We start from the raw sequence: 21,416 nt of genomic DNA on the forward strand, positions 1-21,416 counted from the left end.
ACAATGTGCGGTATCCTCCTTGTCAAGCTCGACGTTGGGCATTTGGACCTATACATGGAGAAATGGAGCGAACCTGTGTGGCCTAAACATGGAGATGTGGACTTCCTGTACAGACAGTCAGACAGACGGCCATTGACTCCGGCCTAACAATGGCTACTGTCTATGACGGTAGTCCCATATGACATGATGGACTGGACTATCTCCATATATAGTGTTCTCCACATCTCCATGTGTAGGCCCTATCGCTCACACCCTAGGTGGGGTTGGCGATAGGGCCTTTCTGTGTGGAGTTTGCATGTTCTCCCCGTGTCTCCTAGGGTTGATACCCTCACAAAAACATGAACAAACTCCCCCCAGAATGACAACAACTAGAATCGTCAGAGAAACGCTGTGGTTGGCCAGATAGTCAAGAATTGGCGTCGCATGTCACCCTGAGGTCGCATTCCACCCTCAGGTGTCTTACTAGTATATATATTTTTTTTTTCCAGTTTGGGCAAATGTTTAATCTAGGACAGGTGCTTTCCTTGGTACTGGAAGTGCATCGTATTGCTGGTGGACAAGTTTGTTTTCATTTATTAATAGTATTATTATTAAGCTGTTGTTACCTCCAGTCCTGATTAGTTTAGTTTAATTTGCTGTTGGCTTTGTTAGGAGAATGCTGCTTTGGTCTACATGTCCCCTTGACTATTAAGATGGTCCTAGAGAGTAGAGACATGGCTGTAACTATTAAGATTGGCTACTGAATTAACCAGCAAGCTGTGCCAAAATGCATTTTCCATGCATTTTTCTATGCATTTCAAGGGGTTTGACTCCCCAAAAGCCCCCCAAATTTTGTCCGTCCCACATTGTCCCCCACAAACATAGTCTTTGTCCCACATCTGGTGAATTGGGATCTGGTCACCCTACACACTCCACTTTGTGCACGTGGCTCACCTCGAAGTGATTGTTGTTCAGCTCACTGCAGGGGGAAACACAACACTCAGCTCTGCTGTATACTGCAAACTAGGGCATTCATCAAATATTTGAATATTCGAATATCAAAGTCACTATTCGACGTTGTTCACCGAAGTCGAATATTCACTTTTTTTTCTCTTTCTAAAAAATCTATAGTTTATAAAGATAGGAGGTCATAAGAATGAGTTGTCAATGCCCCTGGTGGATGAATTTGTTAATGCTCTATACCAGGGGTTCTCAAACCTTTTTAGGCTGTGACCCCCAAAATAAACATATTTGAACTGGGGACCCCCACCCTGACAAGCACTTGGAATTGTAGGTATGTGACTCGGTTCCACAGCATAATATTGTGAAAATAGCAGATCTACATGCTCACAATGCCTCGCAACGCGAGGCATTGTGAGCATGTCTATTTTCTAGCACGTCTATTTTCACAATGTTCGCCTCTTGCTTACTTAATATTTGACAGTTTGGCCAGTCCTGTCGAATATTCGACTATTCTAATACTTTGAGGTCGAATAATTCGAATAGTAAAAATCACTATTTGTGAATGCCCTACTGTACTCCTTACCCAGGGGGCAAAGGAAGGTGTGCTGCATTTGCCCCGACATAAAAGGTTGTCCACCAGAAATATTATCTATGACCCAGTAGGATCACAACCTATATGGACAACCCGGTCAATTTGTTCGGAAAAGTTCCAATATGGCCGCCTCAATATTAGCCCCTATTAGTTTTAATGGGGGGTGAATAGGGAAGAAATTTAAACTGAGGGATATTTCCACGAAACTTCACAGGTTGATCAATGGTATACATATGAACATTTTTTGTATCGCAAGTTTCCATGAAATCCAATATGGCCGCCATAACATGGCCTCCATAATATAAGCGCCCAGAAAATAGGTTTGGCTCTAACTTCTGAACCAGATGAGCTAGAAATGCAAAGTTGGTGTCTATTGCATGGTTTCTGACCACAAGAGACTTAAAGGTGATATATTTTAAATATAACTATATAAGTATTTTAGCCCTCATTTCCCTCTATACATCCAGGACGTATAGAGGGAAGAGCTCATCGACACACAGCATAATTGGAGTGAGCAGGACAAACTTAGGTGGTCAGGATAAAAGTAAAAACTGTCAGCAATGACAGAGACCAATCAGTACAGCTGGTATTTATAAAGTTCAGTGTGACCTGGCAATATACACAATTAAGTCAGAGCAGTGTGGCCTTTCTAACATTTGAGCTTGCAAACTTGTTCTGTGCTGGTTAGTGATCACTCTAATCAATTAAAGCATCAACGAAGAATTACCTGGTCAAGAAACATGCTAGGTCACCTGCTACTAAATAGACACTTTTAATCAATATAAGCCAATGTTGGTTTTAGCTTCCTTTTTTCATCTCACTGATCACAACTTGAACACCAAGAGGAGTTATTGGTAAGTTGCTAATGTCTTAACTTGCAGCTGGCATAGCACACAATAATTGCAACAGCCATGATGTTGTGTGATCATGATTGCCATCAAGATCCTCAGTGAAGCCTTGTGGCGCCTGTTCTGGGAAGCTTTCGAGGCATGGGCAGCAACCAGGGAAACACAGCAGTGGAAACCACAAGTGGAGTCAGTCTTGAAGATCCTGTTTGAGAAAACTACCACAGGCACTCAGAAGTTAGAGGCAATCAAGATGACGCATCCACAGCTAGAAGTCCTACGAGAGCAGCTGCTGCTTTTCCAGGAATCACTGAATGGGCAACCAACTGCAGTCTTCTGGGCAACCTTCTTGGAGATGTCAAACATCCTTCACAGGTTTATCTACTATGAGCGAGAAGCTGACTGGACAGGGCATCTCTGTGAATCAGCAAGAATGCTTCCCTACCTCACTGCAGCAGGCCACTACAAGTATGGGCAGCAATCGTTGCCTCTGTATTTGGCTGAGATGAAGAAACTACCAGAAACAGCGCCAGAGGTACATGAAGCACTGATGGCAGGTGTGTTTGTTGGTAGACGAGCAGATGGCAGCCACAACAGTGTTTCGCTTGACATGCTACTGGAGCAGACATATAATGCAGATGCCAAGGAGGCGAGTGGTTTGGATGGCATTACACTTAACCCTGCTGCCCGGACAAAGTGGGTCTACACAAAACCACTCACTGCGGCAGTCTCTGCAGAGCTCAAGTCTATGCTCCACCTCCACTCGTACAACCCACACCATGAGTCTGGTCAGAGTCGTGTAACCAGGGATGCAGAGATGGTAGTCAAGGTCATGGCAGCATTGGAGACTAACCCATTTACAGTGACCACATCATCCCTGATCAACATATCAACCGGACAGTGTGCCGATTCTGCAGTCATGGTTGACCTGATTGGTGTGAAAGAACTGGGTCGGAAGGCACTATGTGAGGCACTCTCCAGCGATCAGAAGAAGACATGCATAGTGAAGCTTAACACTTTCCACACTCAAAACACAAAATCCAAAAGGTCAAAGGGGAAGACATCAGCACCTGGCAAAAGCAATGAAATGACTGCCCTCCTGCGCATGACCCAGATCATTGCCAGTGGCGGAGAACTGGACCTTCCTAATTTCATAGGCAACCACGAGTGCAGTGACTTCCCCCCATCTCTCTTCCAGGAAGATGGCAGGATGAGAACGGGCACCAAGGCAAGCCTTGTGAAGGTCCTTAAAGAACATACCAAAGTCACTATCATCCAGGAACTGCCAAAAGATGAACGGAAAACATCTGTAGTAATTGATGCCATGTATGCCGTACGACATTGGTCCTTTCAGAAAGGTGAAGCCTTTGGAGCAATCGCTGAACGGTACCAACGTCTGCTGTTAAAGGATGTGCCGGCCAACACAGACATCATACACTTTTGCTGTGACCGGTACAGTGGACCCAGTCTTAAGACAGCTGAGCAGGAACACAGGTATGTCCATTCAAAACCTGCAAAAGAATATGAAGTCTCTGCTCATTATACAGCTCCTGATCCTCAAGAGTTTTTTGCTGTCTCTGAAAACAAAGCAAACCTTCTAAGATTCCTCTGTGAAGAATGGTGTCAAAATGAGACATTTAAGTCTGCTCTTGGTACAACCCATCTTTACCTGAGTGGAGGATTTAAAGAAGAGACAAGGAGTGTGGTGATCAAGGAGGGGTGTGTTGTTGATGTACCTGCACTAGAGTCAACACAACAGGAGGCCGACACAAGGGTAATTCTACACACCATTTACAGTGTCCAGGCTCACAAAGTTGACAGAGTTGTCATCCATGTTAATGACACAGACATCATCATCATGTGCATATATCATGCTGCCACCCACCCCCTAGACCTTCCAGAGCTTTGGGTGAGAACAGAGCAGGATGCATATCTTCCTATCCATCACATGGTCTCAGCCCTTGGACTCGCACAGTGTCGTGCCCTGCCCTTTATTCACAGCCTGAGTGGCAGAGATACCACCAGCTATCCATTTTTCACTGGAAAGAAGGCATGGTTCAAGACCAGCATGCGTCTAGATCTCCCTGCACTTCAGGAGTTTGGTGAAAATTCCTCTTATTCCCTCTCAGAGGATGTCAAGAATCAGGCTAGAGACCTCACAATAGCTGTATATGCATCAAAAGCTGACCATTCGGAGGACTTTGACCTGGCAAAGCTGAGAGTGTACAAGTTCCTAAATAACCGATCAACCCTGTTGAAGCTGCTGCCACCTACAGAAAATGCCTTTGGCCTGCACCTGAAAAGAGCTGCTCTAGCAGCCATAATAGATAAAACTGCACACATCGCGAAGCCAGACATCCCTTGCTTCACTGAATATGGATGGTCTCTCAGTGATGGGAAGGCAGTCCCCTGTCCATCTACAGAGCCAGCCTGGCCTATATCATTGGACAAGGCAATATCATGTAGCTGTATCAAAGGCTGCCAGAAAACTGTTCATGTGCGAAGAAGGGAATTGCATGCTACTTGGGGTGTCGTTGCCAAGGACTGGAGACAAGATGCAGCAGGATAGGTACACATGACAGTGATAGTGACTGTTGAGATAATCTCTCTCTTTTTTTCTTTTTTTTAAATTAAAAAATTATTTCTAAGATACATTGTTTTGGTCTCTGATTTTATCTGAAGTCATTGCTACAACTACATACAGTAGAATCGGACAGGAAATATAATATCTCGTTTACAGCCATTTTGACAACATGCAAACTCAAGAATAAAACAGGTATAAGTCCCTTCTGTGCCATAAATCTTAGCAAATGGATTCATATTGGTTGTATTTGCAAAAGCAGTCAACAATCATGGTAGAAATTATGTTAAAGCTCTATTTTGGGAGTCCACCTTCTTGCAAATATGCACAATAAAGGTCCAGACACACCCAATAATAAAATTAGCTATTCCATTGAGTCTCCCATGGTCAGACACCATGAAATAGACACCAAGTTTGCGTTTCTAGCTCATCTGGTTCAGAAGTTAGAGGCAAAACCTATTTTCTGGGTCCTTACATTATGGCAGCCATATTGTGGCGGCCATATTGGATTTCATGGAGACTTGCAATACAAAAAATGTTCATATGTATACCATTGATCAACCTGTGAAGTTTCGTGGAAATATCCCTCAGTTTAAATTTCTTCCCTATTCACCCCCCATTAAAACTAATAGGGGCTAATATTGAGGCGGCCATATTGGAACTTTTCCGAACAAATTGACCGGGTTGTCCATATAGGTTGTGATCCTACTGGGTCATAGATAATATTTCTGGTGGACAACCTTTTATGTCGGGGCAAATGCAGGTTTCCTAAAAAAAGGCTGGTTTGCCCCCTGGGTACCTACTACTAGTCTAGGACCTGGCTAAGATATGTATGCGCTTAATTTAGGAGAGAATATCTCAACTGTTCTTGGCTAATATGACCCCTGGGAACAACTTAAGAACTGTGCGAAATTGGCTATCCGGGGCAAAATACCCGAAAATGACCACGCCCTTTTAAAAATTACCGCAACTTCCAACATGGCTTTATCTTCTAAACCGTTGGAGCTACACATTTTCTTAAGTGCTCAAAATGTTCAGAATACCAATGTTTAGGGGGACATACGTGTGTAACATTTCTAATTTCGATATTTTATGACAAAACAACTAAGAAACGCTAAAAACAGGCAACTTCTTATTGTCCAGGGCCGTAGGGACATTTTTTGCACTAATCAGTGTAAAACAATCAAACCTGTCCCAGATGTAACCCAGAGCATGCTCTAATGATTTAGGAAGGGTGCCCAGCGACTCTTCAGGGTCATCATTGTGGCCAAATCCAATATGGTTGCCATCTCAAAACAGTTTTGGCTGTAACTATTGAACCAGATGAGCTACAAAATGCAAACTTGGTGTCTATTTCATGTTTTCTGGACATTTTAAACATGTTGGAATGCTTATCTTTATGATTGGGTGGGTCGGAACCAATCTGCATATTTCAAAGATAATGACGTTTATATACAACATTTTTGCTGAACATTGTTACACAATATTGTACTGGCTGTGTCTACTCTTATTTTGTTTCAATAAAATTGCATCTAAGGTGCGACGTTGGTGTAGTGGTTAGTGCATATGCCCAGCCCTTCATACGGAAGGTGAGTGGTTCAAACCCTGCCTAGGCTGACGTCAGCAAAGGGGAGAAGACGACAGCCAGCCCCATGGCCTCCCCTAAGTAACAAGAAATCTTAAAATTTCTTGTTACTTTCTAAAATGTTGCCAACTGGACGATGATACACAAAAGGAGAAGAAGCATCTAAGATACATAGGTTGTTTGTTTTCTCCAGTTTTAACTCACTCCTAGAACTCTACACTCAATCTGGATGAAACTTTATGTTACATAATGATACATGTAATAATGTATCACGATGATGTCATGAAGGCCGCAGTGTAGTATGTGAAACAGCACATGCTGACTCCATCCATCTGGATGCGTACACTTTTTTACGGTCTATGGGTTTGCCGCTCTGACATAATTCTCTGACATCACTGTGATGTCAGGGGAACCACTCTAACAGAATGGCTTTGCCACTCTGACGTCACGCCCTGGCTTCACTGTGATGTCACACAAACAGAGTCCCTTTTATGCCCATATATGGAGTTCCCTGATGTCATCAATATTAAGCCCATAATAAGTTGCCTGGCGGTGCCAGCCTCTATCACACACTTCACTACCGCCAGGGGGTGGTGTTGAGTGCAGTCTGGTTTATTAACCAGGCAACATAATAGACAACATTCCTGGCCGATTGCAGGAGGGAGGCCCCGCCCCCAAGTCGAAAGGGAACTTCCGGGTTCTCTCTGTCAGGCATGCATATAAACGTGTTGCCAAGTCAATTTATTTACCTAAACTATCTTGTTTTTTTGCTTATTTATATTGCAAGAGTTGGCTTGTTTCGCTTATTTCTCTCACAAATTTTGGCAACACTGCCCAGCGCTGCAGTAAAAGATTATGACAATGAACTGAAAGGGTTAAACCAACGGAGTTTTTTTTTTTCAGCTGTCAGCTAGATGGTGCGGTGCGGTCATGGTCTCTTGATATGCAAGCCACCGCTATCTTCGATGTTTTTATTCTATCTACACCAGTTAATAGTATTGATGACATCCTTAACATATCCTAAACTCAGCAAACTCCCCAGAGAAGCAGCACGACTCACAACAACAACAACAACAACAACAACAACAACAACAAGGTAAAACTCTCATGCTAGCTAATTAGCATTGTTAGCTACGATCTTTTACTGTATGGTGACTACTACTCTTGTTACAACTAAGTAAAAGTTATTTTCACTTGTGACAACACAACATTGATTATAATTGAAATAAAAGCTCTTCGCTGTTGTGTTGTATCTGTGAATGCAATTGTTTTCTGTCTTTCAGACCTGTACTGTACGTCCATGCAGGACCAATGAAGCCAGATGTGAGGGTCGAGATCTCCTCATCATATTTATTGCAATAAAATATTTATACACACTTTTCTTTGACTTGTCCATGCCTTTTTTTTAACTGTTGAGGGTTTCAAATGTTGTACTGTATATTGTGTTATTGAGATAAGGAATGTTCCCAATGATGCTTTGAAGGAATGCTTTTAAACACTTGTCATTTTCAATTAATCCAGTTTGTTTTTGTATCTATTAAAGCCAAATGTATTCATTGTTTTGACGTGACAGTTTAGGATTTAATGATTAAATGAGCATTAAATATGAATGGATATTTATATTGCCTTGATTAGGATTAAATCGATGATTTACAGTGATATAGTGAAATGAACACAGCATAGGATGCACATAATAGGTGGGCTAATGTGTATTATGTCTATTCTGGAGTGGGTTGAGTTGTTGACAGGCCTATTTGTAAAAACATTAATGCATATCACACAACACAAGCCAACTGTGACTTCATGGTGACATCCCAGAAGAGTGGAGAATGGAGAAGATGACGTTTGACATGATCAACCAGCGTTCTGAAGGGAAAAGGTTTGCTAGCTAGAATCATACAACATTCGCTTCCATGAAATACTGATTAGGTTCAATGCTTGCTTTCAAATACACAAATCTGTTTATTTGTAGGCCTATATCAATTCAATTCAAAGGAGCTTTATTGGCATGAGAAGACATGTTTATATTGCCAAAGCAAGTGTCAAATAAAATAAAAACAGTTTAAAATGGCGAACATATAATATGACATGCAGTTGGAGGGAGTACAGCATTGTGTAAAAAGCTATGTCGCATTGTGACATTTTATATATATATACAGGGTATAAAGCTTTTGAAACAATTTAAATAGCGTTATTTTTTAAGAAGTTTGCATATGAAAAAAGGTAGTTTCATGACAGTACACTAGTACAAGGTCAACTAAAAGCATACGCCCAAGAAAGCCTATGGCATTGTTTCAATTGAGATCTCTTTTTTTTTCCTCCAACTCATAACATTGAATGACGGCAGAACGGGTGTGTATCGTCACAACTCATTTATTTATCAGCAGAGTGGATGAGTGTTGCCATTAAGTGACATTGTTAACATAAGTTACAAAGTAAAATTACAAAGTAAAACAATCCCGTCTCATTAGTTAAGAGGAGAATCAGATCAGATGAACGTAAACAGGAAATCGCGCTACGATCAAGCCCAAAAAAGGGCTTCCGGTCGGAAGTAGGGGGCGTGGCCAGGCATGTTGTCTATAAGGACTTCACAGGACTTCATATGGGAATGCTCATACCCATGCCCATACAGTATATGGAGGCCACATCGGCCACATACCACACTAACGGAATCCATATATGGCCAAGACAGATGGTCAAGACAGCCCATATCTGTGTGGCTGGTTCTACAGACAGGGATCTCCATCTATGGGCATAAAGGGGTATGATGTCAGATGTCATAGACATCATAGGACTTTCACATAACAAATAACTGAGTAAGCATGTTTGGGCACTCACAGCATATCTCCATATAAAGTACATGGATCTCCATATACGGGTACCACGGGTCTCCATATATGGGTAACTGGTCGATATACATCAGTGGCCAGATGGCCAAGACATGGCGCGTGATTAGTGCAAAAAATGTCCCTACGGCCCTGGACAATAAGAAGTTGCCTGTTTTTAGTGTTTCTTAGTTGTTTTGTCATAAAATATCGAAATTAGAAATGTTACACACGTATATGTCCCCCTAAACATTGGTATTCTGAACATTTTGAGCACTTCAGAAAATGTGTAGTTCCAACGGTTTAGAAGATAAAGCCATGTTGGAAGTTGCAGTAATTTTTAAAAGGGCGTGGTCATTTTCGGGTATTTCGCCCCGGATAGACAATTTCGCACAGTTCTTAAGTTGTTCCCAGGGGTCATATTAGCCAAGAACAGTTGAGATATTCTCTCCTAAATTAAGCGCATACATATCTTAGCCAGGTCCTAGACTATACTGCAAACCAGTGGCGGGAAAACAAGTACTCCCATTTCTTACTTAGGTAAAAGTGTCAATACTACAATGTAGAAATACTTAGAAATAGTTACAAGTAAAAGTCCGGAATCCAAAAATGACTTGAGCAAAAGTACAAATGTAATGGCATCAAACGTACCAAACGTAGAAAGTACTCTTCATCCAGAAGGTCTCATTTCAAGTTTTTAAAATGTATAATGTCTTTTGAAAATCTACAAGCTCACAATTTGTGAGCTTGTAGATCGGCTATTTTAAAAATGTATTGTATACAGTAGGGCGAGGCGTTGTGTACATGTAGATCTGCTATTTTCACAATTTATGCCTCTAATATTTGACAATTTGGCCAAGGTTTAATTTATCATTTTAGAGGTATTAAAAAGTCCTTCAATTGACACTTTAGAAATATGCATATACCTCTATATACACTTAAACGTTATGTTGGTTTATTTACTGTTGAGTGAGAAAACATTAATAATGTTGCACACTAAGCTAATCATCTGGGGACCCCTCAAAATAATTTGGGGACCCCCCTGGGGGTCCTGGCCCACAGGTTGAGAACCAAAAGTACTGTATACCACAGTTGTATCCACCAAAAGTATTGAGTTTATATTTGTGTTTAAGAAAAAAGAAAAAGAAGCAAAACACAAATACAAACTCTATATTAATGTCGTAGAAAACTGTAGATGGCACAGTTGAGTGAAATAAAGATATAATACAAATATTTTCTGAGTAAAACAGTGGATTTTATACAAGAGGTGGGGCTGTGAGAGGCTTCCCACTGCAGAGAATAGGCTTTCACACAAAGGCCTTTGTTTGGGTGAGCAGCGTAATGCTATTGTTTCTTTTTTACTAAAGCCTATGGGGAATAAACTGTCCCTGGCAGAGGGTTAGAGACAACATGCCAACGTCCTCATTGGCAAGTGTCATGTACAGTATAATGATTAAACATTACTGACAACATGGCCCCAGGGTTGTGTAACACTGAACTTGCAGACGGTTTGAAGTTCTGTTGGAGAGAAGAAAAACAACAACAAAACAATAATGGTTTACAACTCTGATTCTCCACCATGTTCATTTATAGGACACCCAGTTACAAGAACAATGCATGGTGTCAAGTGCATCTCAGCGTGTGGAGTTTGTAAAGGCATTACAAGCATACTCCACCAGCTCCGTCCGACCGTTGCCCCTATCCATGCCAAACTTTGCTCACACACTCCTTGGATGGCAATTGGCAACTCACAACCTCCACTCCTCATTTCTCACATGGCCCTCTTCTAGTGCCACCATCAGGCCGTCTTTTCAAAACACATTTTTGGACACCGTTCCTACATACTTTGCCCTAAAATCATGCAAAGCGGTACCCCTGCGTTTTAGTTTGGAGATCACTTGACTAGCTTTTTGACGGCTTTGTCATTCATGCCAGGGCTATCGCTACACCTCCCCTTATTCTTTTTTTTTTTTTTTTTGCAGATCTTCACTGATCTCAGAAACAGCCCCTATGGAATCCTCAAGACTGAACTCAGTCCCCAGGACTGAGGACTTTAACCCCTGTGTATGTGTGTCCCATGGCTCTACAGTGACAGAGGCATCGGCGCAATAGATAGGAGGGGACGGGGGGGATTAACACCTCCACTTTTTTTGGGTGGAGGAGATATCCCACCCAGTGTTCAGGTCCAAGAAAAAGACGCAAATATGATCGCTTATACTGTACACACTGAGAGTAGGCCTAGTTCTCATTTCAAGGCGTATTACTGCCCTCTAGAGGCACAGTCCCACCAGTGCAGTGCAGTCCATTTGAAGCACATCTGTTGTGAATGAGTTTAATTAATGCGACACAAGCAGGCAGGCAGTGGCACTGGCAGAAGGAGACCGTCATTGCAGGTGCTGGACCTCTCACATCAAAATGAAACGGTCACAAAACCAAAAAACCATAACGTCGTTCTTTAAATCAAGCAACAATGTAAGTACCTTTGAACAGATGCATAATGGAAATACAATTTTGTTTGTCAACACATTTTAAGTTACGTTTCCTCTTGTTACTGTGGTTCCCAACTTTTTCATGTCGGACCCAAAAATAGACACCAATGAGGCAATCACTCATGGCCCCACGTGAAAATAAATCAGTGAAAGAGTGAAAGAATCACTCACTGGTCACAGACACAGAATATTTTACTAAAGTAAAACACTGTACATGCATGGCATGTGGTGTCTTCGGTTTGAAACTTGTCAACATGCACAGAACATAGAACAAATTGTAGTGATTTAATTTTCATGATTTATGAAACTTTATGACCAGGCGAATTCTGACAACAACAACAACAACAACAAAAAGACAGCAGCCGACATGTGTCTTTGGTTTGACACTTGTCAACATGCACAGAACATAGTGATTTAATTTTCATGGTTTATGACCAGGCAAATTCAGACGACAACAACAACAACAAAAAGAAGGCAGCAGCTGGAGGGCAGCCAGTGCAGGCTTTGGAGGAGGTGAGGAGAAACCTACAAATTATTAATTATACCATTAATGGCCCCCTTTAACCTTTATTTTCTTTATATTGCATTGTGTATGAAACTACTATTTCCTTCATGTTTTCAGGACATTTCTAATCATGACAGTGAGTCAGAGCAGACTGTATCCCAAAGCTCAAGCTGGGTGGATGAAACCAGACGCCACAGACTTGGACTGCAGGTTAGAATCCTTTGTAAATCCTGTGTGCATCATTGCATGTCATTCAATATTAAGACACTTTTCTGAATGATCTGACCAAATAACGTTCTCATTTTCAGGACATATCTGACAGCGAGTCAGAAGATGGGACAACAGGATCCATCCATGTGGAGGAACTGAGTGACTCAGAGGAGACTGGAGGCCCAAGCCGCATGGATGACCAGGATGGACCACTACAGGTGAGACTCCATAACTGCTTTCTTGTTTAGTCCCATGTGCCTTCACTTAATGTGGCCCACAGGTTAATATCCAGTGATATATAATTTATTTGAGCTGTTAGAATTCCAAAAATGTACCTGCATTAATTACTTCAGTCTATATTAGTGTGTGTGTGTGTGTGTGTGTGTGTGTGTGTGTGTGTGTGTGTGTGTGTGTGTGTGTGTGTGTGTGTGTGTGTGTGTGTGTGTGTGTTCATAATTCCACACAAAAAATAGCAGATCTGCAAGTTCAAAATACGTCACACTGCATTGCATTTTGAGCTTGTAGATGTGGTATTTGTTTTTTGTTTTTTATGACAGTATTTTGAACATTGATTTGACCAGAGAACTTTATTTCATACTGTATGTGCATCAGGTCCTTTCTGATGACTCCAGTTCAGAGGAGATGGCTGTACGACTACAAACTCGGCAAAAGAGACCTTGTGTAGGGCAGACGGAAGAAGAGAAGAGAGAGGAGTCAGAGGAGACTGGAGGCCCAAGCCGCATGGATGACCAGGATGGACCACTACAGGTGAGACTCCATAACTGCTTTCTTGTTTAGTCCCATGTGCCTTCACTTAATGTGGCCCACAGGTTAATATCCAGTGATATATAATTTATTTGAGCTGTTAGAATTCCAAAAATGTCCCTGCATTAATTACTTCAGTCTATATTAGTGTGTGTGTGTGTGTGTGTGTGTGTGTGTGTGTGTGTGTGTGTGTGTGTGTGTGTGTGTGTGTGTGTGTGTGTGTGTGTGTGTGTGTGTGTGTGTGTGTGTGTGTTCATAATTCCACACAAAAAATAGCAGATCTGCAAGTTCAAAATACGTCACACTGCATTGCATTTTGAGCTTGTAGATGTGGTATTTGTTTTTTGTTTTTTATGACAGTATTTTGAACATTGATTTGACCAGAGAACTTTATCTCATACTGTATGTGCATCAGGTCCTTTCTGATGACTCCAGTTCAGAGGAGATGGCTGTACGACCTCGGCAAAAGAGACCTTGTGTAGGGGAGACGGAAGAAGACACAGGAGAGGAGTCAGAGGAGGTTGAAATTGAGGACAGTCAAATGTTCACCAAGCCAAACCAACCAAATCCAAAGCATGTTAAAAAGCAAGTTTGTGGCAAGAAAAAAAGAGTATTAAAATTTCAAAAAAGCTGGTATGAAAAGTACAGATGGCTTCATTTCATTCCAGGCATTGATGGTGTTCTGTGCTTTCACTGCTCAAAGTACTTTAAGAGGGCCAAACCTACCCAAGCTAAGAACATAGAGACTGCCTTTGTTACGACTGGGTTTTCAAATTGGAGAAAAGCAATTGAGAAATTTACAATTCATGAGAAGTCAGATTGCCACAAACTTGCAATGAAAACTGTGTTGCATGAAAACAGAACGGTTCACTCCCAGCTGAACAGTGCAATCACAACACAACAAAAAGAAAACAGAGCTAACCTACTAAAAGTTCTTGGTGGGGTGGTATTGTTGGGAAGACAAGGTTTGGCCTATAGGGGGAAGGCTCATCGCCAAGGAAACCTAGACCACACCTTAGACTATAAAGCTGAGGGTGATGAGTCTTTAAAACTGTGGTTGTCTAAAAAGAGAGAAATGTACACTTCTTGGCTCTGTCAGAACGAAATGATCAATTTAATGAGCACAGCAATTGTAAGAGAAATTGTTGCAGAAATACAGAAACTTCCTGTGGTTCAATTTTCAGTAGTGATGGATGGGACACAGGATGTGTGTGGTACTGAGCAGGAGTCCATATGCTTGCGCTATGTTGACCATGACTTGATTGTGCATGAAGTATTCATCGGTTTAATTGAAACAACATCAACAACAGGTGAACAACTGGCCAAGCTTGTCTTTGATGTGCTACTGAGGCTGAACCTGCCTGTGTCAGGCCTTAGAGGCCAGGGATATGATGGTGCTGCAAATATGGCAGGTAGATTCAAAGGTACACAAGCAATAATCCGTAAAACACAGCCACTCGCAGCATATGTACACTGCACAGCCCACTGTGTGAATTTGGTTACACAACAGGCATGCAGAGCCGCCCCTGTTGTGAGTAGCGCCCTTGATTGTATTCATGAACTTGGAACCTTCTTTTCACAGTCTGGTCATTTGAAGAACACATTCAAAACGATTGCTGCTGCGGGTCATGGTGACGATGACAGGCCAGTCAACCCAATCGTTGTAATCAGGCCTTTATGTCCCACCAGATGGACTGTTAGACTGTCTGCCATTAAAGCTGTTTTGACCCAGTACAACACAGTGTTGGAAGCACTGAATGAGAAGGCAACATCTGGTAGCAGCACTGATAGCAGGGCACAGGGCTTGCATGACAGATTAGGACAAGGAAGTGTTGTACTTGGCCTAATGCTTGGCAAAGAGGTTATCGGTGAATTAGAGATGCTAAATGTCAGTTTACAAAAAAGAAGCCAGACAGTGGCAGGTATGGTTTCTCTAGTCTCCACAGTCCAAGACCACCTGAAGACAAAAAGGGACTCTGACCACTTTGAAAAAGTATTTAAGAAGGCAGAAGCTGTGTGTGAACAACTGTCTCTAGAGCCCATTGTTTTGCCACGCACGTGCAAGCCCCCCAAAAGATATTCTGGGCCGGCTGCTGCTTACACTCCAACATCTGCCTCAGAGTTTTACAGAACGCAGTTCTACAGTTTGTTGGATACAGCAGATGCACAACTGAGTGAGAGATTTGCGCAAGAAGGCATAGAAAGTGTGAAACAACTGGAAAGCACACTCCTGACTGGTACTATTAATGACACTGTCTGCAAATACCCAGAACTGGATAAAGACAAATTGGAAATTCAATTGGCCATGTTTAAACAGTACAAAGTAAAAACAACTGCAGATGCTGTGAAAATTCTACAAGAAATGAATCCTGAGACGCGTGGGCTATTCAAGGATATAGAGACACTTGTCAGATTGTTGTTGGTGGTGCCTGTTTCATCTGCTGAGGCGGAGCGCAGCTTCAGTGCGTTGCGTAGATTGAAAACATGGTTGCGATCTACAATGACTCAGAAAAGACTCAATGGTGTTGCTGTGTGCCACATTCACCAAGACAGGCTGGATAAATTGGACAGAAAAGACATTGCTCAACAGTTTGTGCAGAGTAATGATAGGAGGAGGTTGTTATTTGGTTCCTACATGGAGCCTACCCCTGGTCAGTGACTTCCCTGTCCCCAGTGAGCCCGGCCACCTGGGGTTAAAAAAAGTGCTGCAGCTCTTGGCCTGTTACTCCTTCAATAAAAAGATCTAATACAGACTTAATGAATTCATGTGTATTTCATTCTAAAAATGCCTTGAAATCTGCGTAAAACAACTGTGTAATTCAGCTCAAGTGGAGGGGATATGTCCCCCCCTCCTCGGGGCAAAAGTGGGGGGGATATCACCAAAAGTGGGGGGGATACCCCAAATTTTTTCGCGCGTGCTACGCGCGCGCACATACCTCCCAGATATATCCCCTTCACTTTTAAAATGCCAATTGCGCCCCTGGACAGAGGTCTTACCTTGGTGGTGTTAGGCTGCAGCACATGAAGCTGGTAGACAGTCAGGTTGATGTAGAAATTCACCATCACGTCCCCAGGCATGGGAGGACTGAACATTTTCTACAAGACACAGAGAAAGCAAAGAAAAAGAAAATAATAATAAATATTAAAGGACAACTTTGTTTTGTTTTTTTACAACAAGGGTTCATATTTTAGATTGTAAATAGAGAAAAGAAAAAGTGAGTGTTGAAATGTTTTCATTTGTTTCGTTCTATTGTTTTATCGCTCACTTCTCGCCTGTCTATGGGAGAAGTGATAACTACCTCCTTCTCTGGCCTCCTGAAAGGTGAGTTTTCAGGGCAGTTTTGAAGGAGGCCAGCAAGCTATACATGTTTTAAGGGAAGTAGTCAAGGAATTCCACACTTGGTTGGCAATGTTGTAGAAAGAGAATTTACCCATATTTTTGTCTTATCGGTTTGTGTTATCAAATCTTTGTGTGTGCTGTGGGTGTGTATTTTACTATACTTGTGAGTACCAAAATAAGTACAGGTATAGTAGAATATCAGAAATAGATGTTGAGAGAACCATTTTCCTGGTCCTCACAAGAGAAATGGTTGAAGAAAAATTCTACATGCTGTTGGTCAGGGGCTTGAGGATTATGGGGATGTCCAAGTGTAAAGCCCTTTACACACAGACGCGTTTTTCTTGCACGGAAAAAAAATAGACAATTTTAAAGAAAACAATGATTCTCTATGACCTCATGCACACCCGTTCCGAATTTGCCATGCAGCAGGTTGCTGCAGCTGTGTGTTCTTTTCCCGATCGAACCCAGTTTTATTTGTTCGTCTTGTCGCATTCGGTAAAAACTCAATGATTCATTTTATGACTCCTCTTCGGATCCGCAGTGAGGATTCCGCACAGCCTTGCACACCAAATCCAATGCATTTTTAATCATGCAGCAAACGGAGAAAACGCAACGGTCCTGTGTGCAAAGCCCTTAAGGCAAAGCAGCTTGCAACATACTGCTCAATCTCCTCCATTGTAGGCATATTCTCCAGTGTTGGAGATGTGATCATTTGTGCAAGTCTTTGAATATTTTTATCCAATTCTATAAATGTCTTCTAAATCCTTCTTCTAAATCAAACTTTTTCATGTCCAGGAGGACCCCCAAAATGACATGTATTTGCCCGCGGACCCCCATCTCACAATATGTTATGTTATCTGCTATTTTTCAATAGATAAAGTATACAATAATTCCAGGTCTTAGTGGGTTGAATGTGGACTCAAATAAAGAAATAGACATGTGAATACATTACCATGAGCCCACTGGTAGCCAGTTCAGGCAGGGTCATGGTGGCCGGGGTGGTGAGACGGTTGCGTGCCCTGGTCAGCTGTAGCATCACTGCATCCATGAGCTGCAACACACACACACACACACACACACACACACACACACACACACACACACACACACACACACACACACACACACACACACACACACACACACACAACCTCAGTTACTGCCTAAAGCCATAGGTTTTTATTCATGTACTTTGTCTCCCTCTCCTGACGGAAAGAGGTAACTGCAATGTTCTGTTGCACTGTCCGATTCAAATAATGTCATTGGCATTATGTTGTAATAGTAGATTAAGAATGATTATTAATCAGATGATTTATTGAAAATAGGTTTTTCTTTGTATCATTTATGTATTATTTTGAATGCCATTGTTGGTGCTCAAATTTAGTATGTAAATTAGCTTTTGCTTCTCTCTGGACAAAGAGATGTTCTCTGGTTACAGTATATTCAACTCTCTATTTAAATGATACAACTCTGGTTATATTCAGCTTTATATTAAAATATTAAACTATGGTTGTATTGCATATTATATTAAACTATTAAACGTTGGTGATGAGATGAGTTTAAGGTGCAACATAACAGCATTAAAAAAAGCAGTCGTGCACATTTGTCCTGATATAAATCAAAATCATCCGAGCACATTTAGCTTGCTGCTTTGCAGAGATTATGTTTTACAATATATTTATGTGAACGGAAATGCCAGCCTTTGTTACGTTATTTCAGGAGGTGTAGTTCCAGACTCTATATAGCATTTGGAGATTGTGGAATCGTTGTCTGGCTACGCAAGACTACAGTAACTATAACTATATTAAAGATGTTGTTACCTTGTTGACCTCAGCTCCGGTCTTAAAGTGGTAGCTCTCATCTCTGCTGCTGAGCAGCTGCAGAGCCTGGTTCACATGGTTCCTGGCATCCTGGATCTGAAAGCAGGGCATAGAGGAGAGACACATGTCAACGAGGGCTTCTGAAACCTGAAAAGTATCCATCAGGTAAATATTTTGTACCAGTGACCCCCGAATAAGATGTCCTGTCACGTCTGTGAAAGCCACAGGGAGAACCACTGGTGTAAAGAAGGTTCGTTCAAACCCATGCATAACCTCTTTGGTGGTGGGCAGGGACTTAACCGCTGCGCCACCCGAGCGCTGATATTTCATTTTCTACAGTATGTGCACATCACTAGTTGCCTACATAATCTTACTGAGGTATCCAAAAAGCAAAGAGTAAGATTCTGACGGGGCTGTATGGGCTGTCATCCCAACACTGTCAATTATTATTATTATTATTATTTTTTTTATGTTTTATCCCACGATTTTGCAACCCATTTTTCACCCAGTGCCAATTGCCTATGTAATCCTGGGCTCTGCTCTCCCTCTGCCGCGCCTGGGGAGACAACGGACTGACCTCATGCTTCCTTCAATGCATGAGTAGTCCAAGTTGTTTCTTTTCACCTGACAAGGGGGATTTCCCCGGGATGGAAGTAGCACGTGGAAGGAACACGTTATTCCAACCAGTTCCTTTCCCCTCCATCAAGCGCCCCGGCTGGCCAGGGGGAGGCATTTTTGAGACCAGGATTACTGCATGTTTTTGTGAGGGTATCAACCCTAGGAGACACGGGGAGAACATGCAAACTCCACACAGAAAGGCCCTATCGCCAACCCCACCTAGGGTGTGAGCGCTGATGACACGGAGGGAGGCGAAGCGCTAAGCACTGCGCCACGGTGCCCCCTAACACTGTCAATTATTGACAACCCATAGTTAGATTCATATTTTGTGGTCTGAGATGAGTCTTCTTTTATTTTCCTGAATAACCAGTAAGACTCCCTAATCGGGAGATAAGCAACCGTCAGGTCGCATACACACACTTTAGAAAGCAATAGTAGCCAATCAGGAGGGAAAAAGGGAAAATGGGACAGATCCATGTTGATGACAAGACTTTAGAATTTTAGGGCAAAATCAGTGTCCAAAAATGTGTTTTGCAAGAATCAGCCTCATGGTGGCGCTAGAAGAGGGCATTGTGAGAAATGAGGTGGAGGTTGTGGTTTGGCAGCCAAGGAGTGGGTGTGCAAAGTTTGGCATGGATAGGGGCAACGGTGGCGGAGATATGAGTAGGGTATAAGTGTGATGTGTGATGGACAGACAGACTGACTGACAGCCGGTGGAGGTTTTCATAGTAACAATTATTTATAAAGTATGACAAAAAAACTAAGATATACCTAATACTAATTTATCATAAATGGAAGAAATGTAAACAGCATTTCTGTTAATAATAATGAATTGTTAAAGTGTACCTGCTGTAGTTTCCATTGCTTGGCCTCCCGGAACTGAAAGTGAAGTGCTTGACTACTTTTGGCAACTTTCAGGTTGATATCCTATTGCAGAGGGAAAAAAACATATATATTATGAATTATGTTTAGCTACAGGTCACATTATTTCAAGCTGAAATATTTGCAAACCGCTCCACATTTTGAGCTACGTTCACATCACATTGACGACAGATTGATAAATGGCATTTATCAATTAAATGCAGACAAATGTGTTTGTGTTGTGACCCTGGTGCCAAGTTAGGTGTGTGTGTGTGTGTGTGTGTGTGTGTGTGTGTGTGTGTGTGTGTGTGTGTGTGTGTGTGTGTGTGCGTGCGTGCGTGCGTGCGTGCGTGCGTGCGTGCGTGCGTGCGTGCGTGCGTGCGTGCGTGCGTGTGTGTGTGTGTGTGCGCGTGCGTGTGTGTCACTCACAGCTTGCGTCAGGGCCTCTCCCTGCAGTGTAAGAACCCCCTTCACTTGATCCATGCTGTAAAAAAAATAAAAATAAAAAACAGTTCCACATCATGTATGCGTTTAATGTTTACAGCCACACACACCTTTTCAGGCCGAAACCCCCAAAATAACCATAGTTTATCTGTGGACCCCCCCACCCTGACGAGCACTAAGAGTTGAGGCATTACATTTTGTATAACACGGTTCTATTGTGAAAATAGCAGATCTACATGCTCACAACGCCTCGCCTAACGAGGCGAGGCGTTGTGAGCATGTAGATCTGCCATTTTCACAATGTAATTTGGCCAATGTTTGTTAATTTGTCATTTTAGAGGTATAAAAGTCCTTAAATTGTCACTTTAGAAATGTGCAGATACCCTCTATAGTCTATACACTTATACTGTAATGTATATGCTGGTTTGTTGGAGCTGTGTGGAACAGAGCTCCCCATAGGCAGCAATGTGTGTCCTCACCGTCAAGTGAGAACTGTCCTCACCGTCAAGTGAGAACTGTCCCGTTGAGTTTGAACAGGACCTTTTGTGACCACACAAGGGCGCTGTTGTTCAGGCCAGGCCAGGCCAGACACCCACACACACACACACACACACACACACACACACACACACACACACAGCTCCACTTCGAACAGAGGTTCGATTTTTTACTGTTGAGTGAGAAAACAATGTTTCACATTAAGCTAATCATCTGGGGACCCCCGACCCACAGGTTGAGAACCAGTGCACTAAAAGACCCCCCCGTTACTGAACAAACACTACATTATCATGTTGGAACTATCTACAGTATAACAATGATTCTCAACCTTGTTTGATTGCAAGGACCCCCAGTTTGATATGTATCACACCAGTGGTTTCCAAACGTTTTAGCCCGTGACCCAATAAATAAATTAGACGTTTACCCAGGACCCAAACTAGTGAAAAACAGCAGATCTACAAGCTCACATTGCGATGCGTTGTTGCAATTTCCGCCG

The 21,416-nt window shown here is 42.2% G+C and overlaps 1 protein-coding gene across 1 annotated transcript; it reads right to left on the minus strand.

Annotated features, from left to right (window-relative positions):
- Positions 1-897: 897 nt before the first annotated feature.
- LOC308283180 (protein rogdi homolog) lies at positions 898-20,461 on the minus strand (the record flags this gene model as incomplete). Its single annotated transcript, XM_080723558.1, has 7 exons — positions 898-958; positions 10,839-10,888; positions 16,337-16,435; positions 17,632-17,730; positions 18,500-18,595; positions 19,964-20,044; positions 20,408-20,461. 7 exons carry the CDS (start codon positions 20,459-20,461, stop codon positions 898-900), a joined length of 540 nt encoding a protein of 179 aa, XP_080579684.1.
- Positions 20,462-21,416: the final 955 nt, after the last annotated feature.

This window comes from Nannobrachium achirus (genome assembly GCF_963921795.1).
Source record: "Nannobrachium achirus genome assembly, chromosome: 4".
NCBI classification, from domain to species: Eukaryota; Metazoa; Chordata; class Actinopteri; order Myctophiformes; family Myctophidae; genus Nannobrachium; species Nannobrachium achirus.